The 21,692-nt window shown below is 41.0% G+C and overlaps 1 protein-coding gene across 3 annotated transcripts in view; it reads left to right on the forward strand.

The window, feature by feature from the left end:
- Positions 1 to 18: 18 nt before the first annotated feature.
- The window catches only part of RBBP5 (retinoblastoma binding protein 5), a 27,974-nt gene continuing 6,300 nt past the window's right edge, over positions 19 to 21,692 (forward strand). Inside the window, exons 1-13 of one of the 3 annotated variants that reach the window (XM_005885263.2) lie at positions 19 to 213; positions 7,267 to 7,292; positions 8,531 to 8,703; positions 13,195 to 13,335; positions 14,057 to 14,219; positions 15,301 to 15,410; positions 16,672 to 16,791; positions 16,880 to 17,033; positions 17,128 to 17,199; positions 18,285 to 18,402; positions 19,541 to 19,610; positions 19,981 to 20,210; positions 20,969 to 21,160. In XM_005885263.2, the coding sequence (XP_005885325.1) occupies positions 195 to 213; positions 7,267 to 7,292; positions 8,531 to 8,703; positions 13,195 to 13,335; positions 14,057 to 14,219; positions 15,301 to 15,410; positions 16,672 to 16,791; positions 16,880 to 17,033; positions 17,128 to 17,199; positions 18,285 to 18,402; positions 19,541 to 19,610; positions 19,981 to 20,210; positions 20,969 to 21,160 (1,588 nt within the window). In that variant the 5' untranslated portion in view covers positions 19 to 194. The remainder of the gene's footprint in view (positions 214 to 7,266; positions 7,293 to 8,530; positions 8,704 to 13,194; positions 13,336 to 14,056; positions 14,220 to 15,300; positions 15,411 to 16,671; positions 16,792 to 16,879; positions 17,034 to 17,127; positions 17,200 to 18,284; positions 18,403 to 19,540; positions 19,611 to 19,980; positions 20,211 to 20,968; positions 21,161 to 21,692) is intronic. The other 2 variants (XM_005885265.2, XM_014532518.1) reach the window with 2 other exon arrangements.

The raw sequence follows: 21,692 nt of genomic DNA on the forward strand, positions 1-21,692 counted from the left end.
TGGACAGCCCACTTGAAACGAACAGGGAAGGCGGGGGAAGAAAGAGGAAGCCGAAGGGTCTTCTACACCAGAAAGTCTCCGGAGCTAGCGCCGGGCTATTCGCAGCGCCCCCCGCTTTGAGACGCAGTCTTAGAAGCCGGCGCGGGGAAGGCATCGTCGCTGAAGCTGAGACCAGGCGTCCAGAGTTCTCAGGGATGAACCTCGAGTTGCTCGGTAAGGAAGGCTATGGCTGCGGCTTAGAGAAGAAGCCTTTGGTCCTGGAAGAGAGGGAGCCGGGCGGGAGGGGATTCAGGCTGCAGCCTGAGGTACCTAGCTGTGCTGCGGGTCCCCGGGCGCTCTCGATGTGCAGCAGCAGCAGCAGGAGGAAGCCAGCTTCTGCCCCCGCGGGATGCATCGCCGTTCCCGAGGCCACTTTCTCGTTCGTGTCGGAGAGCTAGGGGCAGTTTGTGACTTAGTTGTGCTGACAGGGACCACAGGTGCTCAAGTGCCATACAACCGGCGGGACCCGAGTTTCTGGAGAAGGAGGAGTCGGAGGGAGCGAGGCTCGGGGCGAAGCTCTGAAGACTTGTCGGGGGGCATCTGGGTGTCCGGGCAGGTGAAGCCTTTTTGTAGAAACGCGGGAGGCCCAAGGAGGGGAACTTGGAGATCTTGCAGCGGTTCTCAACCTGTGGGTCGCGACCCCTTTGGCGGTCGAACGACCCTTTCACAGGGGTCGCCTAAGACCATCCTGCATATCAGATATTTACATTACGATTCATAACAGCAGCAACATTACAGTTATGAAGTAGCAACGAAAATAATTTTATGGTTGGGTCACAACATGAGGAACTGTATTTAAAGGGCCAGAAGGTTGAGAACCACTAGTGGAAGCCCCTCGTTGAACAGATGAAAAAAGGGTTCCGCGGGGCGCGACTTGAAGGCACTAGACAAGCAAATGGCACAGTTGGCCCTGGAACCCAGGTATCTCCATTTCCTATGGAAGAAGCCCCGCAACCGCCAGGGACGGTGTGTCCGACACTGGGGTGTGAACTGCCGAGGAGACTGCCTTCTGTCCTACACCCTCTCTCCGAGTCAGTTCCTCGTGTTTAAAAACCGTAGGCTCTTCCTTTCAGGCTTTCATTGTGTGTTTAGCACGGTGGCCTAGGGAGGCCTGAGTTCCCAGAACTCCTAAACGATTTGCTGTCTTTATGGATAGGTTTCTCTTAAAAAAAAAAAAATAGTAATCAGAAGGTGGTTTTGGTTGTCCAAAGGGGCTACAAAGATTCTTTTTAAAAATATATATATATTTTATTGATTTTTTACAGAGAGGAAGGGAGAAGGATAGAGAGAAACATCGATCAGCTGCTTCCTGCACACCCCCTACTGGGGATGTGCCCGAAACCAAGGTACATGCCCTTGACCGGAATCGAACCTGGGACCCTTCAGTCTGCAGGCCGATGCTCTAGCAGCCACTTAGCCAAGATTCTTAATAAATGGCCTTTACCTTTAAGGAGATTTCTGTTAGGCAGAAAGGTTAAGAAGGCCATGTGAATAGCCATAAGTCTTATGGCATAAGGTATGGCAGAACACAGGAAGGCCTTTAAGAGTCACTACGGAGTGCTGAGAGCATTCAAAAGAGGGAAGGAATGTCTCTGGGGCAGGGGAAGGAAGGGTACCGGGAACAAAAAGCCCGTGGAGGACTTGGGGTTTGGCGTGGACATTGACGATCGGTAAAGTATTGGCAGACTGTGTTGGGATGGAGCGGGGAGGGTGCCTGAAGGCATCAGCGGGAGGAGGTCCGGAGGAGGTCCCTGCGGGGCCAGGTTGTGGGCATGTGAGTAAAGAGAAGGTCAGCGGTGGGGTTGGTGCCCTCCGTTCTGGGGAGGCTCTTGAGTCTCAGCTGGACAGTCTGTGCTTTTTAAGGAAGGGATGGCAGATCCATGGAAGGGTTTTGACCTGGTAAGTAGTGCCAACAAAGCGGTGGGTTTCTTTTTAAGATTTATCGGACGACGTTGTTCATGGAGTCTTGGAGGGTGGAAACCAGCTTGCAGGGCTGAAGCAGAGGAGTGATGTGGGAGTGGAGCTGGGAACAGAAAGGAGATACCCCGGAAGCAGAGTGGACAGAATGTGGGAATCAGTGGCTTATGGCGGTGAGGTGCCGATGGGAGAAGAGACCGAGTGACGAAGGGTGGGAGCCCACAGTGGCGTTGCTGATAACAAGGAGAGTGGCAAAGGGCAGCATTTTGCATGTTGAGTGTGGATCTGTGGTTCAGGAGGTAGGGAAGCATTTGTGGGAGGGATTTGTAATCTTCCTACAGGTGGGCTCCTTGAAACCTTGTGAGTAGGTGAGACCAAGGGAGTCAGTGGGAGGGGCAGAAAAGGAAACTGCTGAGGACCGAATCTCGGACAATTGCCTATATTTAGGGGGTAGGAAGAGAAATCGATGATAATAAGGTAACTAACAGTTATATAGTACGTACTTACTGTGAGCGAGGCATATTTTTAGGTGCTTTCCACATAGTTACCAAACAGGTGGGTGTGGAGTCTGCCATAGAAGCCAGTTGCAGAGCGTTTGAGGCTGAGAGCTGGAAAAGGGCTGCTCTGTTTAGTCTGTAAGCAGCTTGGGGCCCCCTCAGCAACCTGAGCAGCAGAAACCAGCCTGCAATGATTTTAGGAAGGTGTGGGAGACAAAATGGAGGGAAAGAATTGATCTTTAGTTTTAAAAACTAAAAATACAGAGGAAAGATGATAGGTACTAACCTTCAAAGAGATAGCACATGGGAAAGGTGGCTGTTTTTGTTTGTTTGTTGTGTGTTTTAAATACAGAAAATTCATGAGGGTGGAACTTAGGAAGGAATAGTGAGTATTGGAAGGTTATGCAATTTAAAAGAAGGCTGGGTCCGCCCTGGCTGGTGTGGTTCAGTGGTTGGAGTGTGTGGGAGGCAACTGGCCACTGTGTTCTCTCTCACATGGATATTTCTCTCTTTATCTGTCTCTCTGTCTCTCTCTCTCTCTCTCCTCCCACTCTCTCTAAAAATGAATGGAAAAAAGTATCTTTGGGTGAGGATTAACCAACCAAACAAAAAGAATTAAAATAAAATTAAAGAAGGCAAGGTCCAAAAGGTATAACTCTCTATGGGGGTGATTCTGAGTTTTAAAGCAGGAAAGTTAGTGTTACAGAGAAAAAGAGAAAGGAGCAGGAATGATGTGGTTGTGGGAGCATGCTAAAGGATATCTGGCCAGATGCAGGAAATGAATGATAATGTGTTTTTGTTTTTTTTTTAATTGATTTTTTACAGAGAGGAAGGGAGAGGGATAGAGAGTTAGAAACATCGATGAGAGAGAAACATCGATCAGCTGCCTCCTGCACACCCCCTACTGGGGATGTGCCCCCAACCAAGGTACGTGCCCTTGACCGGGATCAAACCCGGGACCCTTCAGTCCGCAGGCTGACGCTCTATCCACTGAGCCAAACCAGTTAGGGCTGATAATGTGTTCTTAATGTGGACACTCAAGATATTAAATCTGCAACCACTTTTTGAGCCTTTGAGGTGTGTCTGGCAGTATCCACTGGAGATACAAAGTTACATGCGTTTTTCAAACTTTTCCCACAGCTCACAATAAACATGTATTTTCTATCACAACCCATTATTTAGTTACATATGTAACTAAGTTTCTCAAAATTACACTTAATCCTTGTTAACACTGTGTCCTCTGGTATCTGCTAATCTGTTAAAAAATGTGTGGCTCACTAAATCGATTTATCCATTTATGGTGGATTGGGCCCTACTGTTTGAAAAACATTGAAATAAAATACAGCCTTTGCCCTGGATAAATATATAGAACTAGGAGAAGATAACTGGAACCAGATGAAAGAACAATTAATTCTGTATTGTTGGGCCTGACAATAAAATTTAGGGATGATTTTACAAGAGGAAGTGCCTTTTAACCCAGACAGTAAATATGAAGTAGGATTTTTCCAGAGGGAGAGTTGGAAGGTCATTACCAGCGCAGAGAACAGTGGTGGTACAACGTGTGTGGCATGTTCAGGAAACGGTGAGTAGTTTATAGCTGGTGCTTAGGGTGGATTATACAAGTTCTGTAGTAAGTGCTGATGGGGAGTTAGCCAAAGAGAAATAGGAAAATACCAGCTGAGGCCAGATTGAAATTGCTTTTTGAAATTATTCTTAGGTCCGGCCGGTGTGGCTCAGTGGTTGATCGTTTACCTATGAATCTGGAGTTCACGGTTCGATTCCCGGTCAGAGCATGTGCCCAGGTTGCAGGCTAGGTCCCCAGTGTGGAGTATGCAGGAGGATTCTCTCTCATCACTGATGTTTCTGTCCCTCTCTCCCTTCCTCTCTGAATTAAATAAACTCAATAAAAATATATTTTAAAAAATTATTCTTAGTAGTTCAGTATATTGTTTAGCAAGGGATATTTTTTAGCAGTAAGTGAAATGATGGGATTTGGGGCTTAGAAAGTTGTGGCAACTTTAAGAAGTGTTGAGGGAGGCAAGACTGGAGCCTAGGAAATGTAGTGATTATGGTAGTGGGTTCAGTGATCTAGACACCTGGCAGTTGCATTTCTTTAAAAGAAATGCCACCAACTCCGTCATCACTTGTTAGATTGAGGGAGCAGAATGTAAACTGCTACTCTGGACCTAACTGCTACAAAGGGAGGAGTTGGTTGGCAAGTAGGAAATAATAGGAACATTGAGAGAAAAAGACCATGAAATTTTAGAGTCATGATAATCAAGTCGTCAAGGAGGGGATGTTCAGCACTTTAGAGGGTGGGGAACCTTTTTCCTGCCAAGGGTCATTTGGATATTTATAACATCATTCTTGGGTCATACAGAATTATCAACTTAAGAATTAGCCTGCTATATTTGGTCAAACATTTAATTAATTCACCCCTGATGCCTGGCAGGGCCAGACCAAATGAATTCACAGGCCTGATATGGCCGCAGGCCCGATGTTCCTCACTCCTGATTTAGAGAATAGACATTCTCCCATATCACGAGGCTGGGAGGAAGAAGGCTGGGAAGGCCTGTGAAGCTCAAAGGCAGTTTGGAGAAAGGATCCTGTTAGAAAAAAAGGGTTTGACCGGGGTTTATTTCTCTTTGGCATTCATATCTTTGGGGATTTCTTCCCGTTAACGGTCTTTAACCAAGCCTAAGTAGTTTAATTGTGACAGGAAATGGTAGATGGTGGGAGGATGGAGAATACGAAAGTGGTCTTGAGCATTCCGAGGAAAGGCCTTGTGCTCTCCTAACCCTGCGCGATGGCATTCTTGCTCAGACTCTTCAACCAAAGTGTCCCAGACCAGCTTAGTCTTCTTTGTGTTCACTTTCTCTTTGTGTTCCTTTAAACTCCTTATTGTACCCCTGTTAACCAGGATGAACCTCAAAAAAAAGAAACCCACCCCAAAACATAAAAATACAAAATCAGAGGTAACGTGTGTTGAGGGGTAATCATGCATTAAAAGGGTCCTGGATTCTGGATTCTCTCAGATTCTTTTTTTTTTTTTTTAAATATATTTTGTTGATTTTTTACAGAGAGGAAGGGAGAGGGATAGAGAGTTAGAAACATCGATGAGAGAGAAACATCGATCAGCTGCCTCCAGCACACCCCCTACTGGGGATGTGCCCGCAACCAAGATACATGCCCTTGACCGGAATCGAACCTGGGACCCTTCAGTCTGCAGACCGACGCTCTAGCCACTGAGCCAAACTGGTTAGGGCTCTCAGATTCTTTTGTGTGGCTTTCCCACCTCCCAACACAGCACAAGCCACACTCGGTCCTTCCTGAGTGCTGTATATTTTTAGGTTATGTTTTTTAATTTGTTTTGTTTTTAATTATTTTTATTTTTATTGATTTCAGAGGGGGAAAGTAGAGGGAGAGGGAGAGAGAGATAGAAACATCAGTGATGAGAGAGAATCATTGATGAGTTGTCTTCTGCACACCCCACACTGGGGATCCGAGCCCATAACCTGGGCATGTGCCCTGACCGGGAATTGAACTGTGACCTCCTGGTTCATAGGTTAATGCTCAACCACTGAGCCATGCTGGCCAGGCTTGGTTTTAATTTTTAAATACATTTTTGTTTGTTTCTCAACCATGTGAACATCAAGCTATATTATTGATTTGGAAAAATGTATAGTATAAATTGTTAAAGAAGCAAGTCACATAATATGTGTGCACATTAGATAAATCAAGATAATTACCCTTTTAATTAGAGCAGATGGCTTCTTTTTAAAATAAAATCTTATTTGGATGCCCTATATGTAAAGTAGCTTTCTTGAACCTGTAGTTCTCAGTGTATAGTTTAAAAAACATTGTAATAAAATCTAAGTAAATACTGGCAAAGATGGTGCTGCTGCTGAAATTAAACTTTTTTTTAAAAAATATTTTTATTGATTTCAGAGGGGAAGGGAGAGGGGGAGAGAGAGAAACATCAATGATGAGAGAGAATCATTGATTGCTCTCTGTACACCCCCTTCTGGGGATCCAGCCTGCAACCCAGGCATGTGCCCTTGATCGGAATCGAACCCGGGACCCTCCAGTCTGCAGGTTGACACTCTATCCATTGGGTCAGACCAGCTAGAGCTGAAATTAAACTTTTGACAAGCAGGTGGTATTATATCTATAGCTTGAAATGTTTATTACTTCTAATGTTTAAATACCAAATTTAATATAGAAAAAGCAGTCAGAGATTTTTGTACCAAAATGTTGTTTGCTTAACCAACTGCCAGATTATGTTACAACCTAAATGCTATGAATAAGGGGAATGATCACTGCTGGTTGGCTGTTGTTAATAAAGATTTTAGAGAATAGTTGGGACTTAAGATAATTTGATTTGATTTTTAAAAGTTTGTTATTTAAAAATAAGCATAATAACATCATTACATGTTTATATAAATAACACATTTTTATGGGAAATAGGTACTTTAAAACAAAATAAAATTTAGTGAGAAGAGTGGCATTGTTTTACATTTTTACGAATTTCTGTAAAGTTTGCCTAAATAGAAGTTGGCAGTTTTCTTACATCTGCTTCTGCGTTCACTCTGTTGCAGTATCATAGGTCATATAGCCTCAGGAGAACGCATCTATAAACATGAGATAACGAGGATAAAAAAGCAAGTACCGTCTTGATATGATAATGACAATAGGAAAGGGCTTCAGTTCCCATCCACATTTTGCAGGTCACTGCTATGCACCATTCATGAGCTGTAGGGTCCCTGCTATGCCACATGTGTCCCATCACATCTCTCTCTCTGTTTTGTTGCAGAGTCCTTTGGGCAGAATTATCCAGAGGTAAGAGTAAAGTATTGTGATTCTTAGGAACATGATAACTCACTAGCTCTTGCGTTTGAGTGGGAAATGCATTTTGATCTCTCTTTTTTTTTTTTTTGACAAGTATTAAATGTGATGATATCTTTTGCTATAATAAGGACCTAAATGTTCAGTTTTAAGTGGGGGAGGCAGATAGGCAGTTAGCTGGAAAGCTCACCATAATGTAAATATTATAGTTCATTTCCCTTTAAATTAAAAATGACTTTAATTAAAGGATCGCAAACAGCACCATCACCTGTATATAGATTTTTTCTAGTTTTGATCAATGCTTTTACATAGTAATAAATCAATATGTATGCTATAAGTGTGCTTTATTTTTTTAAGTGTAAAAATATTTTGTGTAATACTTGGAATATATTTCATTGTAGCCATGATTATTTTAAATGGCTTGATAATAATATAAAACATTTATTTGGCTTTTCTAATGCTACACATATAGACTGTCCTCGGGTTCTTGTTTTAAAGTATTTTTCTTGGGATAAATTAAAAAAAATATGATTACTGGGTCAGTGGGATGACTCTTTCAATGAATCTTGTTATATATATTTGGCCTAACTGTCCTCTAGAGCACTGAAATGTGAACCTTTTGAGCTTGGCGTGTCAGCATTTTGAAAAACCCTAACTGAACTCTGGTGCCGTGTCACATATAGAAATTTTTTGATATTTGCAACCATAGTAAAACAAAGATTTATATTTTTGGTATTTATTTATTTTTTTAATCTTTAAATTCTTTATTAGTTAAGGTATTACAAACGTGTCCTCATCCCCCCATTAACCCCCACCCTCCCCTTCCCCACTCATGCTCTCATCCCCCTGTTGTACATGTCCATTGGTTTGGCTTTTGATATTTATTTTATATATTTAAATGCCATTTAACAAAGAAAAATCAACCAAAAAAATGAGTTCGCGTGTCACCTCTGACACAGGTGTCATAGGTTCGCCATCACTGCTCTTGAGTGTGTGTACAAAGTTACAGTGGTAGTGTAAGGGATTGATCACATCTGTTTCCAAAAATTCTGTTAGCTTTTATAAATATTTCTTCATTTTGACTAGTTTAATTGATACAAGAACGTACGTAGAGATTATTGTGGTGTACAACATGATTTAAATTCAAGAGAAGTGTCTATAGATAGTAGAGAACCTTTACAAAATAATTTGCACACCTGGGTATTATTGTCTGTATTCGTTTTTATTTTTAGGAAGCTGATGGAACTTTGGATTGTATCAGCATGGCCCTGACTTGCACCTTTAACAGGTGGGGCACGCTGCTTGCAGTTGGCTGTAATGATGGCCGAATTGTCATCTGGGATTTTTTGACAAGAGGCATTGCTAAAATAATTAGTGCACATATCCATCCAGTCTGTTCTTTATGGTAAGGAATTTTAATATTACTATGTTTAATATAAATTAAAGTAGGGGGATGAATGGTGACTGTGTAATTGGCAACCTTATTGTAGATATTTTAATATTTAATATTACTAATCCAGCCACTAGTAATGTAATTACTCATAGGTGGTATAGACCTTGAACCCATGTTGTCCTTCAAGTTCCTTTGTAATGATATGGATTTGTATAAAGCTCTGTCTGAGAATATTTCAGTACTGAAAAGAAATATTTACTGATTGTAGCTGTAATAATGTTTATGATAAAGATGTTTCATTTAAAATAAAAATTTTGGTTAGGAGAGAAGCTTGGAAGTCGTCTAGTCCAGCCTTGTCCAGGTTCTTGATTCCAGCAATTTTAGTTATCCAAAGCATGTTCATTTCTTCATTGAACTGTATAGTTATTAAGGCTTCCTGTCAGATACTTTGAGTTGAACTCTGATTTAATATAAATTCCTATTGATTACTTTCTTACTCTTTGAGATGACTATTTAGAAAATTTTATTTTGGCACAGCACTTCTTTTAAATGAACTTGGGGCCAAAAAAAGCATCTAATCAAATCTAAATTTACTAAACAGTAACATATTTCCTTTTGTCTAAGTAGAAGCAGCAGAAGTATTGTAAAGCACTGGATTGGGGGAAGGCCGAATCCCAGTCTAGTTTTGGCCACTAATGAACTGGTGGTTTTGGACAAGACTTTTCTCTAATATACAAAGGGAGAGCACCAGCCTGGGTGATCTCTTACGTCCCTTCCAGCTCCATTGCGTTTCATTTCTTTTTTATTGTTGTGTTTTTTCATAAGGATTTATTTTTAACAGCTTTATTAAGATACTAGAGGCCCAGTGCACGGATTCGTGTACATTGAAAGGAAATTAATTAGAAGGTGGCTGGCGGGGCGGGACTGGGCTAGAAGGGCCGGACATGCCCTGGAGCCAACCTCCCGTGGTCCCTCCCAGGCTGGCTGCACCTGGGGCGGCACTGGGGCTCAAACGGCATCTGCGAAGTGAGCAGGGTCCCTTGGCCTGGCCTGTGGGGATCGGGCCAAAACCGGCAGTCCGACATCCCCCGAGGGGTCCCAGAGGGCAAGAGGGCACTCTGCAAAGGTGCTGTCACTTGGCAGCTTCTGCGGTGAGCGCCTGCCCTCTGGTGGTCAGTGCATGTCATACCTGCTGACCTTGCTTAGCCTTTTATATATATGGATTTTAATTAAACAGTCTCCTATGGGTAGTAACTATTATTGTTCCTGTGTTATAAGTGAGGAGATTGAAGTTTAGAAAGGTGTATGACTTGCCAAAAACAGCGAGAAGGTGGTAATGTGCAGGCATAAGTCTGACTCTTGAGCTTATGTTCTTCACCATGGAGATATATTGCCTGCTAAGTCCTCATTAGCGATTCCTCTTTGTTGCAAAATTTGGATAAGTACTGGTTTTGGGTTTCTTTTTTTGTTTCTTCCTTCTGTTTTTGATTCTCTGTTTTCTTTTTCCTGCCTCCTGTGGGTTTCTTGAACATTTTTTAGAATTCCATTTTGATTTACCTATCATATTTTTTTTAGCTTTTTAGTAGCTACTAGGTATTATATTGTATATATAAAACTTATCACTATTAGCTGGTGTTGACATTTTACCAGTTCAAATGAAGTGTAAGAAACCTTTCCTCCCTTTACCCTCTTATGTTTATAATTGTCTTAAATATTTCCTCTGTATATATTGAGACCCACATAAGACAGTATTTTGATTTTTGCTTCATATGTCAAAACTCAAGAAGGAAAAAAGTCTTTATTTACCAATATTTTTACTCTTTTCATTGTTCTTTCTTCCTGATGTTCTAATTTCTTCTTTTATCATTTCCTTTTTGTTTAGAGAACTTCCTTGAGCTATTCTTTTAGGGTAGGTCTGCTGGTGACAAATGCCTTGATTTACCTCTTTGTTCCTGAAGGATATTTTCACTGAATATTGAATTTGGGTTGACAGTTCTTTTCTTTAAGCACTTAAAAAATGTGTCACTTTTTTCTGACCTTAATGGTTTCTGATGAGAAATCTGCTATCATGTGAATTGTTCCATATACCTGGTAGGTAAGGTGTCATTTCTCTCTTAATGCTTTTAAGACTTTTTTTCTTTGAACTTCCTCCATTTTTCTCTGGGCAGAAACCTCCACCCAGCTGGCCTTGGCTACACATTCTGGATTGCAGTCACCCCCCAGCCCCAATAAACCCTTTTTGCTGAATGAGGAAAAAATAGATTCTTTTCGTTGTCTTTAGTTTTCAGAAGTTTGTCTCTGGGTCTTAGAGTAAATTTCTTTGAGCTCATCCTGTTTGAGGTCTATTCAGGTTCTTGAATCTGTAGGTTATATAATCTTTTGCCAAGTTTGGGAAATTTTGAGCATTATATCTTCAAATACTTTTATTCCCTACTTTTTTTTTCTCTCCTTCCAGGACTCTAATAATATAGCTTTAGATTTTTACTATAGTCCCACAGGTCTGTGAGGCTCTGTTCATTTTTTTCCATTTGTTTTCTCCTGTTATTCAGATTGCAATTTTTAAATTTTATTTACTGATTCTTTCCTCTTCTTCATTGGCTGCTGAACCCATCTCTGAGTGTTTTGTTTTTTCCAATTTGTTATTTATTGATGAGAGAAAGAGAGAGAGAGCGCGAGCAATTTGTCATTCCACTTATTTATGCATTCATTGGGTGATTCTTGTATGTGCCCTGACTGGGGATTGAACCGTGACCTCCTGGTTCATAGGTCAATACTCAACCACTGAGCCATGCCAGCCGAGCTATTTTTTAATTTTAGTTATAATTTTCAATTATACTAGTAAAGTTCCCATTTCAGTTCTTCTTTGTATCTTCTGTTTCTTTACTGAGACTTTTCGTGTTTGTTTCCCCCGCCCCTTTTATTTCAAGCATCTTTGCAGTTTCTTGTTGAAGCATTTTTATGATGGCTGCATTTAAATCCTTGTCAGATAATTCTAAATCTATGTTATCTCTGTGTTAGTATCTGTTGATTGACTTTTCTCATTCAAGTTGAAATTTCCTTTGTTCTTGGGTGGTAGTGATTTCCATTTGCAACTTGGGCATTTTAGGTTTCGTGTTGTGCTGTAAGAATGTAGAGCTTATCTATTATTTAAATCTTGTATTTTAGCAGGCCTCCTCTGGTACTGCACCAATGGGAAGGGAGGGCACCATCTTGTTATTGCCAGATGGGTTAAAAGTCCACGTTTCTCATTTGGCTGCAATATGCTGGGTGAGATTGGAAACTCAGGCTCCCCACTGGGCCTCCTAGGCTGATACTGTCCTGCCTGGAAGGCTCGAAGTGCTTTGTTCCTGTTCCCCACCTGGTCTACACTAATTCTGTGGCTGAGATCCTCATTACCACCTGGTGGGCGTGAAAGACACCAGCTAGGAGGGAAGAGTGCTATGCTGTAAACTGGGCAGTAGTGGAAGTCTAGACTCTCTATTTAAACCTTGTTGACAGGGGTTGCAGTTTTTCCTGTGGTGGTTGCTGGAGTAAAGTGACTATTGTCTAAACGTTTTCTGTCTCACTGGTTTGTCCTTTCCTGGTCCTTTGGTCAAAGAAAACAGGCTCTTCTCCAGCCTTTTTGTGTGTGCCCATTGGTATTACTGTGTTGTTGGCTTCTCCATCACTTGGTCTGGGACATGGGAGGCAAAAAGAACACCCAGTGAACTGTTAAGTTATTTCTCTATCCTTCGGTCTCTAGCCAGTTGTCTTCTCTCTGTCTTTCAGAGTCTTTTTCTGTTTGTTTGTATATAATGTCTAGGTGCTTAGCTATAGTTAGCAGGAGGAATTCATTCCTTTCTTAATTATCATATATATGTACAAATCCATATATATATATATACACATGCCTAATATGCAAATTGTCCCCTCGGGAGTTTGGGAGTTTGATCGCTCGCTATGACGTGCGCTGACCCCCAGGGGGTGGTGTGGAATGAAGGAAGGCCCTGGCCAGCAGCCAGCAGCCAGAAGGCCCCGTTTGGCCCTGATGACTGGCCAGGTCTAGGGACCCTACCCGTGCACAGATTTCATGCACCAGGCCTCTAGTTTTAAATAACAGATACTTATCTTTATTATTTGTTTAAGCTCTGGAGGTACTACTGCAGGAGCAATCAGAAAACTCAGATACTCCCTCTCCACCCCTAAGAAAATAACCTGTTTTTTGTTAAATCAACACTTAAGTGCTCGCTGATTGTAGACTAATATGTTCATGTTCTTTCACAGAGCCACTTGTAGTGTTACCTTGAATTGTTAAGACCTTCTGTTATTAGATATGAAAATGTCACAAAAACATTCTTATTTATTGCTTAGTTGGGAGAGCCTGTTGTGGATATGTTTTTAAAAAAGAAATATTGACCCTATACAATTAGGGCAATAATGTGACTCAAGCGGTTTTGCCCATAAGAGTGGTATGATATACTTTACTTTAAAACATGTGCTAAGTTACTCTTTTTCCCTTCTCAGCTGGAGTCGAGATGGTCATAAGCTCGTGAGTGCTTCCACTGATAACATAGTGTCACAGTGGGATGTTCTCTCAGGAGACTGCGACCAGAGGTTTCGGTTCCCTTCACCCATCTTAAAAGTCCAGTATCATCCACGAGATCAGTATGTTTAATCTGAGCTGTTCTTCCTGGGGTGGGGTCTAATTTTATATGGATTAGCTCCACGCTCATGACAATTTCAGTTTAAGGTTTTGGGAAGCAAATTCACACATCCCTAGACCTTCCACATAAAAAGTCTTCCTGTCTAGGTTGGCTCTACTAAATAGATTTTAAGGAGTGAGTTATATAGTGAAATGCTGGCCAAAAATAGGACTTTGGAAATGGACAAAGATAGCAATAAGTATAATAACTAGTCCTTGACCTGCCCTCCCCCCTCCCCATTTTTGGATTTCTTTAGTAGAAGAAATCATTCAGTATTAAACTGCATTTAAGAAAGAATTACCTAATCATTCCATTACCCAGACATAACTGTCTGCATTTCTCTGGTCAAGTTCTCTTTACATATAAAGATTGTTATTTAAAGCTCACAAAGCACAGATATGCCATGTTACATGTTCATAAATATGTATTTTTTACATGGTTTTCATCAGTATTTTACTTAATTTCATACATATTTTACTAGTTTGCTACATTTTTATTTTTAGTGATTACATTTTATTTTGTCAAGGTAGGATTCCATAACTATTCAGTCATTTCTCTATCATTCGACAGTTAGATTTTAGGCTTTCACTATATTCAGTTTGCTTGGGCTAGAAGAGTAAGTGAGGGTATCAACCTTCTGATACCAAAGCAACAGCCAATGTACTATTCATATTTTTAAACAGGAACAAGGTTCTCGTGTGTCCCATGAAATCTGCTCCTGTCATGTTGACCCTTTCAGATTCCAAACATGTTGTTCTACCGGTAGACGATGACTCGGACTTGAACGTGGTTGCATCTTTTGATAGGCGAGGGGAATATATCTATACAGGAAATGCAAAAGGCAAGGTAAGCCTAGAAGCCAGCAAAATACCCCTCAGTCATCCTGTGCTTTGCCTCATTCCATGTGTACTTGTGCCACTTCCTTTGAAATTTCTTTTACCCCCACTCTAAGCATGCCTCCTGCAAATATAGCTTATTTTTCTCTCATGCTTAATAATTTCTGTTCTTTGGATTTAGAGTGGTCAGAGATAATGTGGCCTAGAGAAAGATGGAAGGGCCTTTACTGGGTGCTACTAAGGAAGGGTCATTTCTAAATTATATTACTGCTGGTGAAAATACTTAGTTCTGTAAATATTGTATAATTCAGGCTAGGGTAATCTGTAGTTTTGTAGAAGTCAGGTTAGACAAGTGCTAAGGTACCTTTTAAGCTTAGAGTTTGTAGTTCCATTAGGCATCTTGATTTTTTTTTTAACTAGGGCACATTGTAGTAAAAAAAAAAAAAACATAAAGTACATACAACATAAAATTTAGCACCTTAACCATAAAATGTATAATTCATGAGTATTAAGTACATTCACATTGTTGTGCACCCATCACCACCATTCATCATCTTGCAAAACACTAAATAATAACTCCCTACTCCCTGCTCCTACACCCCTACCCCTCCCTCCAGCCCCTGGTAACTATCATTCGGTCTTTATGAATTTGGCTACTTTAGGTATCTCATATAAATGGACTCATACAGTAATAGTCTTTTTGTGACGGGTTTATTTCATTTAGTATAATATCCTTAAGATTTATCCATGCTCAGCATGTGCCAGAATTTCCATCCTTTTCAAGGCTGAATAATATTCCGTTGTATGTATGTACATTTTATTCATTCATCTGTTGATGAATACTTGGGTTGCTTCCACTTTTTGATCATTGTGATTAACACTAAACATTCTCTTTTAAGAATAGATTAAGACACTATCCTTTATTTGAAGAGGTAAAAGGCAATACCAGTTAATCAAGTTGAATACATGGGAATAAAGATGTTTATATTTTTACCTAGTCTCTCCCAGTTTTAGAAACAGAAGCCAGATCCAATTACTGTAAGTTACCTGAATACTTACTTACTTTTAACTTTTTTTTTTTTAAACTTTAGATTTTGGTCTTAAAAACAGATTCTCAAGATCTTGTTGCTTCCTTCAGAGTAACAACTGGAACAAGCAATACCACAGCCATTAAGTCAATAGAGTTTGCCCGGAAGGGGAGGTGAGACCTTGTCTTTTTAGGGACAGTTTTAAAATTGAGTGGAATGCAAAACTACATTGGTTCACACTTTTTGTGTATATTTTACTTATAATTTTGTAAAAGTTTACTTTAAACATGGTTATTAGAGCCCGGCCAGTGTGGTTCAGTGGTTGAGCATCGACCTATGAACTAAGAGGTCCTGGTTTGATTCCTAGTCAGGTAACATGCCCGGGTTGTGTGTTTGACCCCCATTGGGGGGCATGCAGGAGGCAGCCGGTCAGTGATTCTCTCTCATCATTGATGTTTCTATCTCTCTCTCCCTCTCCCTTCCTCTCTGAAATCAATAAAAATATTTTTTAAAATGGTTATTAGAAACTGTCAATATCTGGTTCTTAAATTTACTGCATTGAACCAGCATTTACTAGTACATCTTCTTTATCAGGAGGTTATCAGGCAGTTCCTTTACAGAAAGAATATCTGAGTGATATGTGCGGAACCAGTGCCTGGCATGTGGTTAGCACTGGGTAAAGATGAGCTATTATTATAATTAGAATAGATGTCACAGAATTCACGGAGTTACTGAACATACACTTCACTCACATAAAGCCAGCCTGTTTAGCCCTTTAATTTCCAATGTTTTTCTGGTAAGTTTGGTTATCCAGCTAGAAGTAGACATATCAACAGAGACAAGAAGAAATAGGTTGTCAATAAAAGAGGTAACACTCATCCTATTTCATGTAAGAACACCATACATGCTTCGGGGACATTCTCTTCAATTAAGAAAAGGTTTGTCAGTAAAGTCTGGAAGAAGGGTGTGCAATAATATATTTTAGACAAATTTCTAAAGTTATTAACAGTAAAAAACAAAGGAACATTTTAAATTGAAATAGTTTATGAACTCATTAAGAAGAATATATTGTGTATGAAACAGGCCAGAGAAATGAAGTATTTATATACATTTAACTGTATTCTTGGGAATTCAGCAAGCTGGTTTCAATTTACAGGTCTTGAATCTCAGTCAGTACTGATGACTGGTTTGTTAGTTTGCACAGGCAGAGTTCAAGGATACACAGAAGGTATATAATATATTTTCACTTCAAATTAAATTTTCATTTGGAATGTGGCAGGTAGATGCATAGGTATTTGAGTACATTACTTAGGTCTTTACTCAGTTTCTCCCCAGTTTATTCGTTGTTTTATGGTACTGTTCTAAGTAACAGGTTGTAATAGAAAATGTTAACGGAAACAGATTCCTGACTTGTGGTTTTTCTCCTTTCTGCAGTTGCTTTTTAATTAACACGGCAGATCGAATAATCAGAGTTTATGATGGCAGGGAAATCTTAACCTGTGGGAGAGATGGAGAGCCTGAACCTATGCAAAAGTTACAGGACTTGGTCAATAGGTGGGTAGCAGACCCTAGAAGAATGTGTGCTGATTCGTAACCTGGGCTCAGGTTCCAGTTTTCCTTGGGTGCTTTCTGTGTCCTTTAGGACCCCGTGGAAGAAATGCTGCTTCTCTGGGGATGGGGAGTACATAGTGGCCGGGTCAGCCCGGCAGCACGCCCTGTACATTTGGGAGAAGAGCATAGGCAACCTGGTGAAGATCCTCCACGGGACGAGAGGAGAGCTCCTGTTGGATGTGGCTGTGAGTAGGATGAGAGGTTGCTGTTGTTACTTCTGTAACACAGACGTGTGGATTCCTTCTTAGAACTGATTGTTCTTTCCTTTGTTAAATTTAGTGGCATCCTGTTCGACCCATCATAGCATCTATTTCTAGTGGAGTGGTATCTATCTGGGCACAAAATCAAGTAGTAAGTATTTTTCTGGTTTAATTACTTTGAAACTAGGAACCCTTTTTTTTAATCAAAGAATTTTACAAATAGTACACTAAAAATTACCTTATTTACTTTTTTTGCATATGATTCTTTTTATTTATTGATTGATTTCAGAGAGGAAGGGAGAGGCAGATATGGAAACATCAATGATGAGAGAGAGAGTCATTGATTGGCTGCCTCCTGCATACCCTCTACTGGGAATCGAGCCAGCAACCCAGGCATGCACCCTGACTGGGAATAGAACCCTGACCTCCTGGTTCATAGGTCGATGCTCAACCACTGAGCCACACCAACTGGGCTTGCATATGAATCTTGTAACCTAAATAGGTTCAGTGCATCGAGATTTGCCTTATTTTGATGGGATGGTCTTGGGCGATAGCCAATTTACTAGTTGTTTTCAGCGAGAAGTCTAGTGGACTTTCTGCTACATTTTTCTGTTTCTTTATCTGAGATAGATTATTCTTTTGCTTTTATTTGCAGCTCAGTTTCTGTTTTATATCTTTGTTTTATTTTAAACATCTTTCATTATATTTATAATCAGTATACTCATAATCAGGCTAATATATGAAATATTTGAAGATGTTGGGCCCTAGAATTTCCTTTACTGACTGCACTTTTTGGGTTATAAAGCAATATTTGTTAACACCTTGGAGAATGGTTAACAACAGCTTAGAAAGTGTGTAGAACTCTGATCATTTTGCCTTACTTGCCCTTTGGGGCAGTACCGAGGAAGTACGGGGTGGAGGTTTGGGCTTTGGATTATTGCCTCAGTGAGGAAGAGTAAGTGGGAGTTGGAGTTGATTTTACATCTTAAAAAGATTAAAGATGGCAGTTGTTTTTTTTTTTTTAATGAAAGAACTACAGTTAATAATAACTTGGAATGTTTAAGGTAGGAAATACCTTAATATAGTAAAACCTATAGATACCTGATTTTCATTATCCATCAAATTTGATCTCCGAATTCTAGGTTGTTTTCATGTGTAAATCTCTCACGTATGTAATTAGTGTCTAGAGCACAGACTTGCTTTCTCAGATGGCTATGTACTCTGTTTGTGGCGTAGGAAAACTGGAGTGCCTTTGCACCAGACTTCAAAGAGCTGGATGAAAACGTAGAGTATGAGGAAAGGGAATCAGAGTTTGATATTGAAGATGAAGATAAGAGTGAGCCGGAGCAGACAGGTAACACTTCTCCATTGCAGACAGTATTTCTCAAAGGAAAACTGATTGCTTTATTTAGTATTCATTTTTAATTTGTGTTGAAAGTTTACTTCATCATTTAGTCTAAAACGTCACCTTTTTTAATTGACTAGGGCTTACATGGACATTATTACTAGGATTTGCCAGCTCTCCTGACATTTCACTTTGCATTTCCTGGTCAGTTACAGATGGTTAGTTGAGGGTTTACCTGCAGCACTTAGCAAAGCTCCCACACGTGCCGAGTCTCAGCTGTGTCATGTGTTGTCGCCACTTGTCAGTAACGTGACGGTGAAGAGCTCAGGCTCTGGAGTCACATTGTATTGGGAACTTATTCCTTCAACCTGAATGTCCTCGTGTGTATAAGAGTGGTGATAACAGAGCCTGCCTTTTAGGGTTGTGGGGAATGGATGAGGTACTGCACCCAAAGCACTCAGTGTAGTGCCAGGTCTGATAGGCATCCGTTATGATCATGATCATTGATATTTTTCTCTATCTTCTGAACTTCCAGGTAGGAAACTCCTTGAGAATAAAGATTTGACTTTTTATCCCCATAGTGTCTAACACAGGGCTTTATATCTAGTGGGGGTTTCAGTATGTGAATGCTTATTCTGCCCAGTTGGCACTGTCAGTGAGTAATTAATGCCACAGATCACCTTGATGGTGCTGGAATTAGGTCCCTATTTTGTAAGAATAGGGAACTTGCACACCTCATGTGTGTTAGCAGGACCATGTGCTAGACTGTATCGGTATGATTGGATTGTGTTCTGTGAAGCTTCAGACTTTCACATAAGTTGTTCTCCTTCTCATCTACTTAGCACATTGAACATACCTTTACTGTAGCACTTACTATGTTGAATTGAAATGATCTGTTAACATCTGACTTCCCAGTTAGACTATGAAGCTTTTACTGAAGAACTGTTCCCAAGTGTCTTGGTTTCACTGTAGTCCCCGTGCCTAGCACATGGTGGCAATGAGCACATATTTGTTGAATGATTAAATAAATGAACCGTTTGCTTCTCCTCCTTGGTTTCTCCTGAATTTCCATTTATGAAAATCATTGAGCCACGAGTGAAAAGCAGTTTTGCACTTTTCACGCCTCTGCTGTCTTTCTGTCCGGCAGGGGCTGATGCTGCTGAGGATGAAGAAGTGGATGTCACCAGTGTGGACCCTATTGCTGCTTTCTGTAGCAGGTGAGCCACCTCGGGGGCTAGGCCTCAGGACGCTCCTCCTCTGCAGTTCCCCGTGGCTGGCCCTTCAGTCCCATCTGCTTATTAGCCCCAAGAGATAGCTGCTTCTGTGTACATGAAGTCCCTTCTTTTCTCCCCTGATAGAACATCTTAAACCGTAATAACTCATTTATGCCACTTAATTTTACTACTGGTTTTATTAATCAGGCTGTTTGATTTCCTTTCATTCATGCTGACTTTCTTAGAATTCCAGATCCATACCTGGAATTGCTAATGGTTAATAGAGGTGATTCTGTCCCAGAGGAAGGGTTATTGGTTTAAGCAACTGTCTCCTCTTTTTTTCCAATCCCTTGTCTGATCTTATTCCAAATAGTGATGAAGAGCTGGAAGATTCAAAGGCTCTGTTGTATTTACCCATTGCCCCTGAGGTAGAAGACCCAGAAGAAAATCCTTATGGCCCCCCACCGGATGCCGTCCAAACTTCCTTGATAGATGAAGGGGCTAGTTCAGAGAAGAAGAGGCAGTCTTCCGCAGATGGGTCCCAGCCACCTAAGAAGAAACCCAAAACAACCAATATAGAACTTCAAGGAGTTCCAAATGATGGTAAGAGCCGCCTCTTCTCTCTGCCTCCTGAGAGACACCACTTTTTACTCTTCACACAATCTGGTGGTTTCCTGTTTCAGTGATTTTACCTTAAAGGAATTTTCCCATGAGTCTGGACAACTTTATAATGATTTCATGTGCTTTCACTTCTCTTTCAAAATGGGAGGTTCTGCCCTCTGTACTTTGCCTAAAATGACGACACACGTTAAGTTTTCTGACATCTGGCTCTGAGTTTGCCACCGTTTCCATCGCTGCTGCCCACCCCGCCCCTGAAGAGTTTATTGGTGGTAAAGTACTAGTCAGACTTGGACAGTCTTTCTTCCTACATACTCTTTGCAGTCTGACTTGGGAGCCTTAATAATCACGTGGTTGAGTCAGGATTCTTACCCAGGACTCTCTAGTTCCAAAGCCCATTTCCTCTCTGTTCTCACATGACGTTATGGTTGTGTGCATTCCTGTTCTGCCTTGGTGTGTACAGTGTCAGTGTGTCTTTCAGCTACTTTTCCCATTTAGAGCTGCTGTGGTTTGGTGCAGTCCACATAGGCTGTATGTGCCCTTTGGCCAAGCAACTATTTCTCAATGGCCATTCTTTGTATAGTTTTATAAATAATTAAGCAAAATTTTCTCCTTGTATTAGTGGATCTGGGCATAAGGGCAACATCCTTTGCTCCTGGATAGGTGGCATGCCATGTGCTTAGTTGGGGTGATGGGGCTGGTGGTGCCCGGATTCCTTTCCATGCCTGTCTGTCCTTTTACAGAAGTCCATCCACTACTGGGTGTGAAGGGGGATGGCAAATCCAAGAAGAAGCAAGCAGGCCGGCCTAAAGGATCAAAAGGTAAAGAGAAAGATTCTCCATTTAAACCGAAACTCTACAAAGGGGACAGAGGTTTGCCTCTGGAAGGATCAGCGAAGGGTAAAGTGCAGGCGGAACTCAGCCAGCCCCTGACAGGTAAGGACACATGGGAGCGCTGTCCGGCTTGCTTTGTGGCCTTGCTGTGTACGGCCCATGACTCCATGTTCCTGCAGCGCTTTTTCTTCCTCCTTTTTCCAAGTGGCAGGTGTTCTCTGAGTTTTAAGCTGTGACTCCATGTTCCTGCAGCGCTTTTTCTTCCTTCCTTCTTTTTCCAAGTGGCAGGTGTTCTCTGAGTTTTAAGCTTCCAACAAGGGCAAGCTCAAACAGATTTGGCTTAATCCTGTGGCTCTTAACTTGGGTCCCTAAATAGGTTTAAGGGTCTGCATTCCCTTGATACTATGTGAATGCAGAATATTGTGTGAATATTTGGGTAGGGAAGATGCCCATACCTTTAATTAGATTTCCTATCGGAATTCATGACCCGAAAAGGGGAAACAACCCCTAGTTTAATTCATTCCTTCATCTGTATTTGCTCTTAGATGTTTGTTTTGTCTCAATGAAAGAGCCATGCAGATAACCAGAACTATAAGCTTGCTTTATATAGCCCCTGACTATTTAACTGTGGCCT

Source organism: Myotis brandtii, unplaced genomic scaffold (genome assembly GCF_000412655.1).
Source record: "Myotis brandtii unplaced genomic scaffold, ASM41265v1 scaffold898, whole genome shotgun sequence".
Lineage (NCBI taxonomy): Eukaryota > Metazoa > Chordata > Mammalia > Chiroptera > Vespertilionidae > Myotis > Myotis brandtii.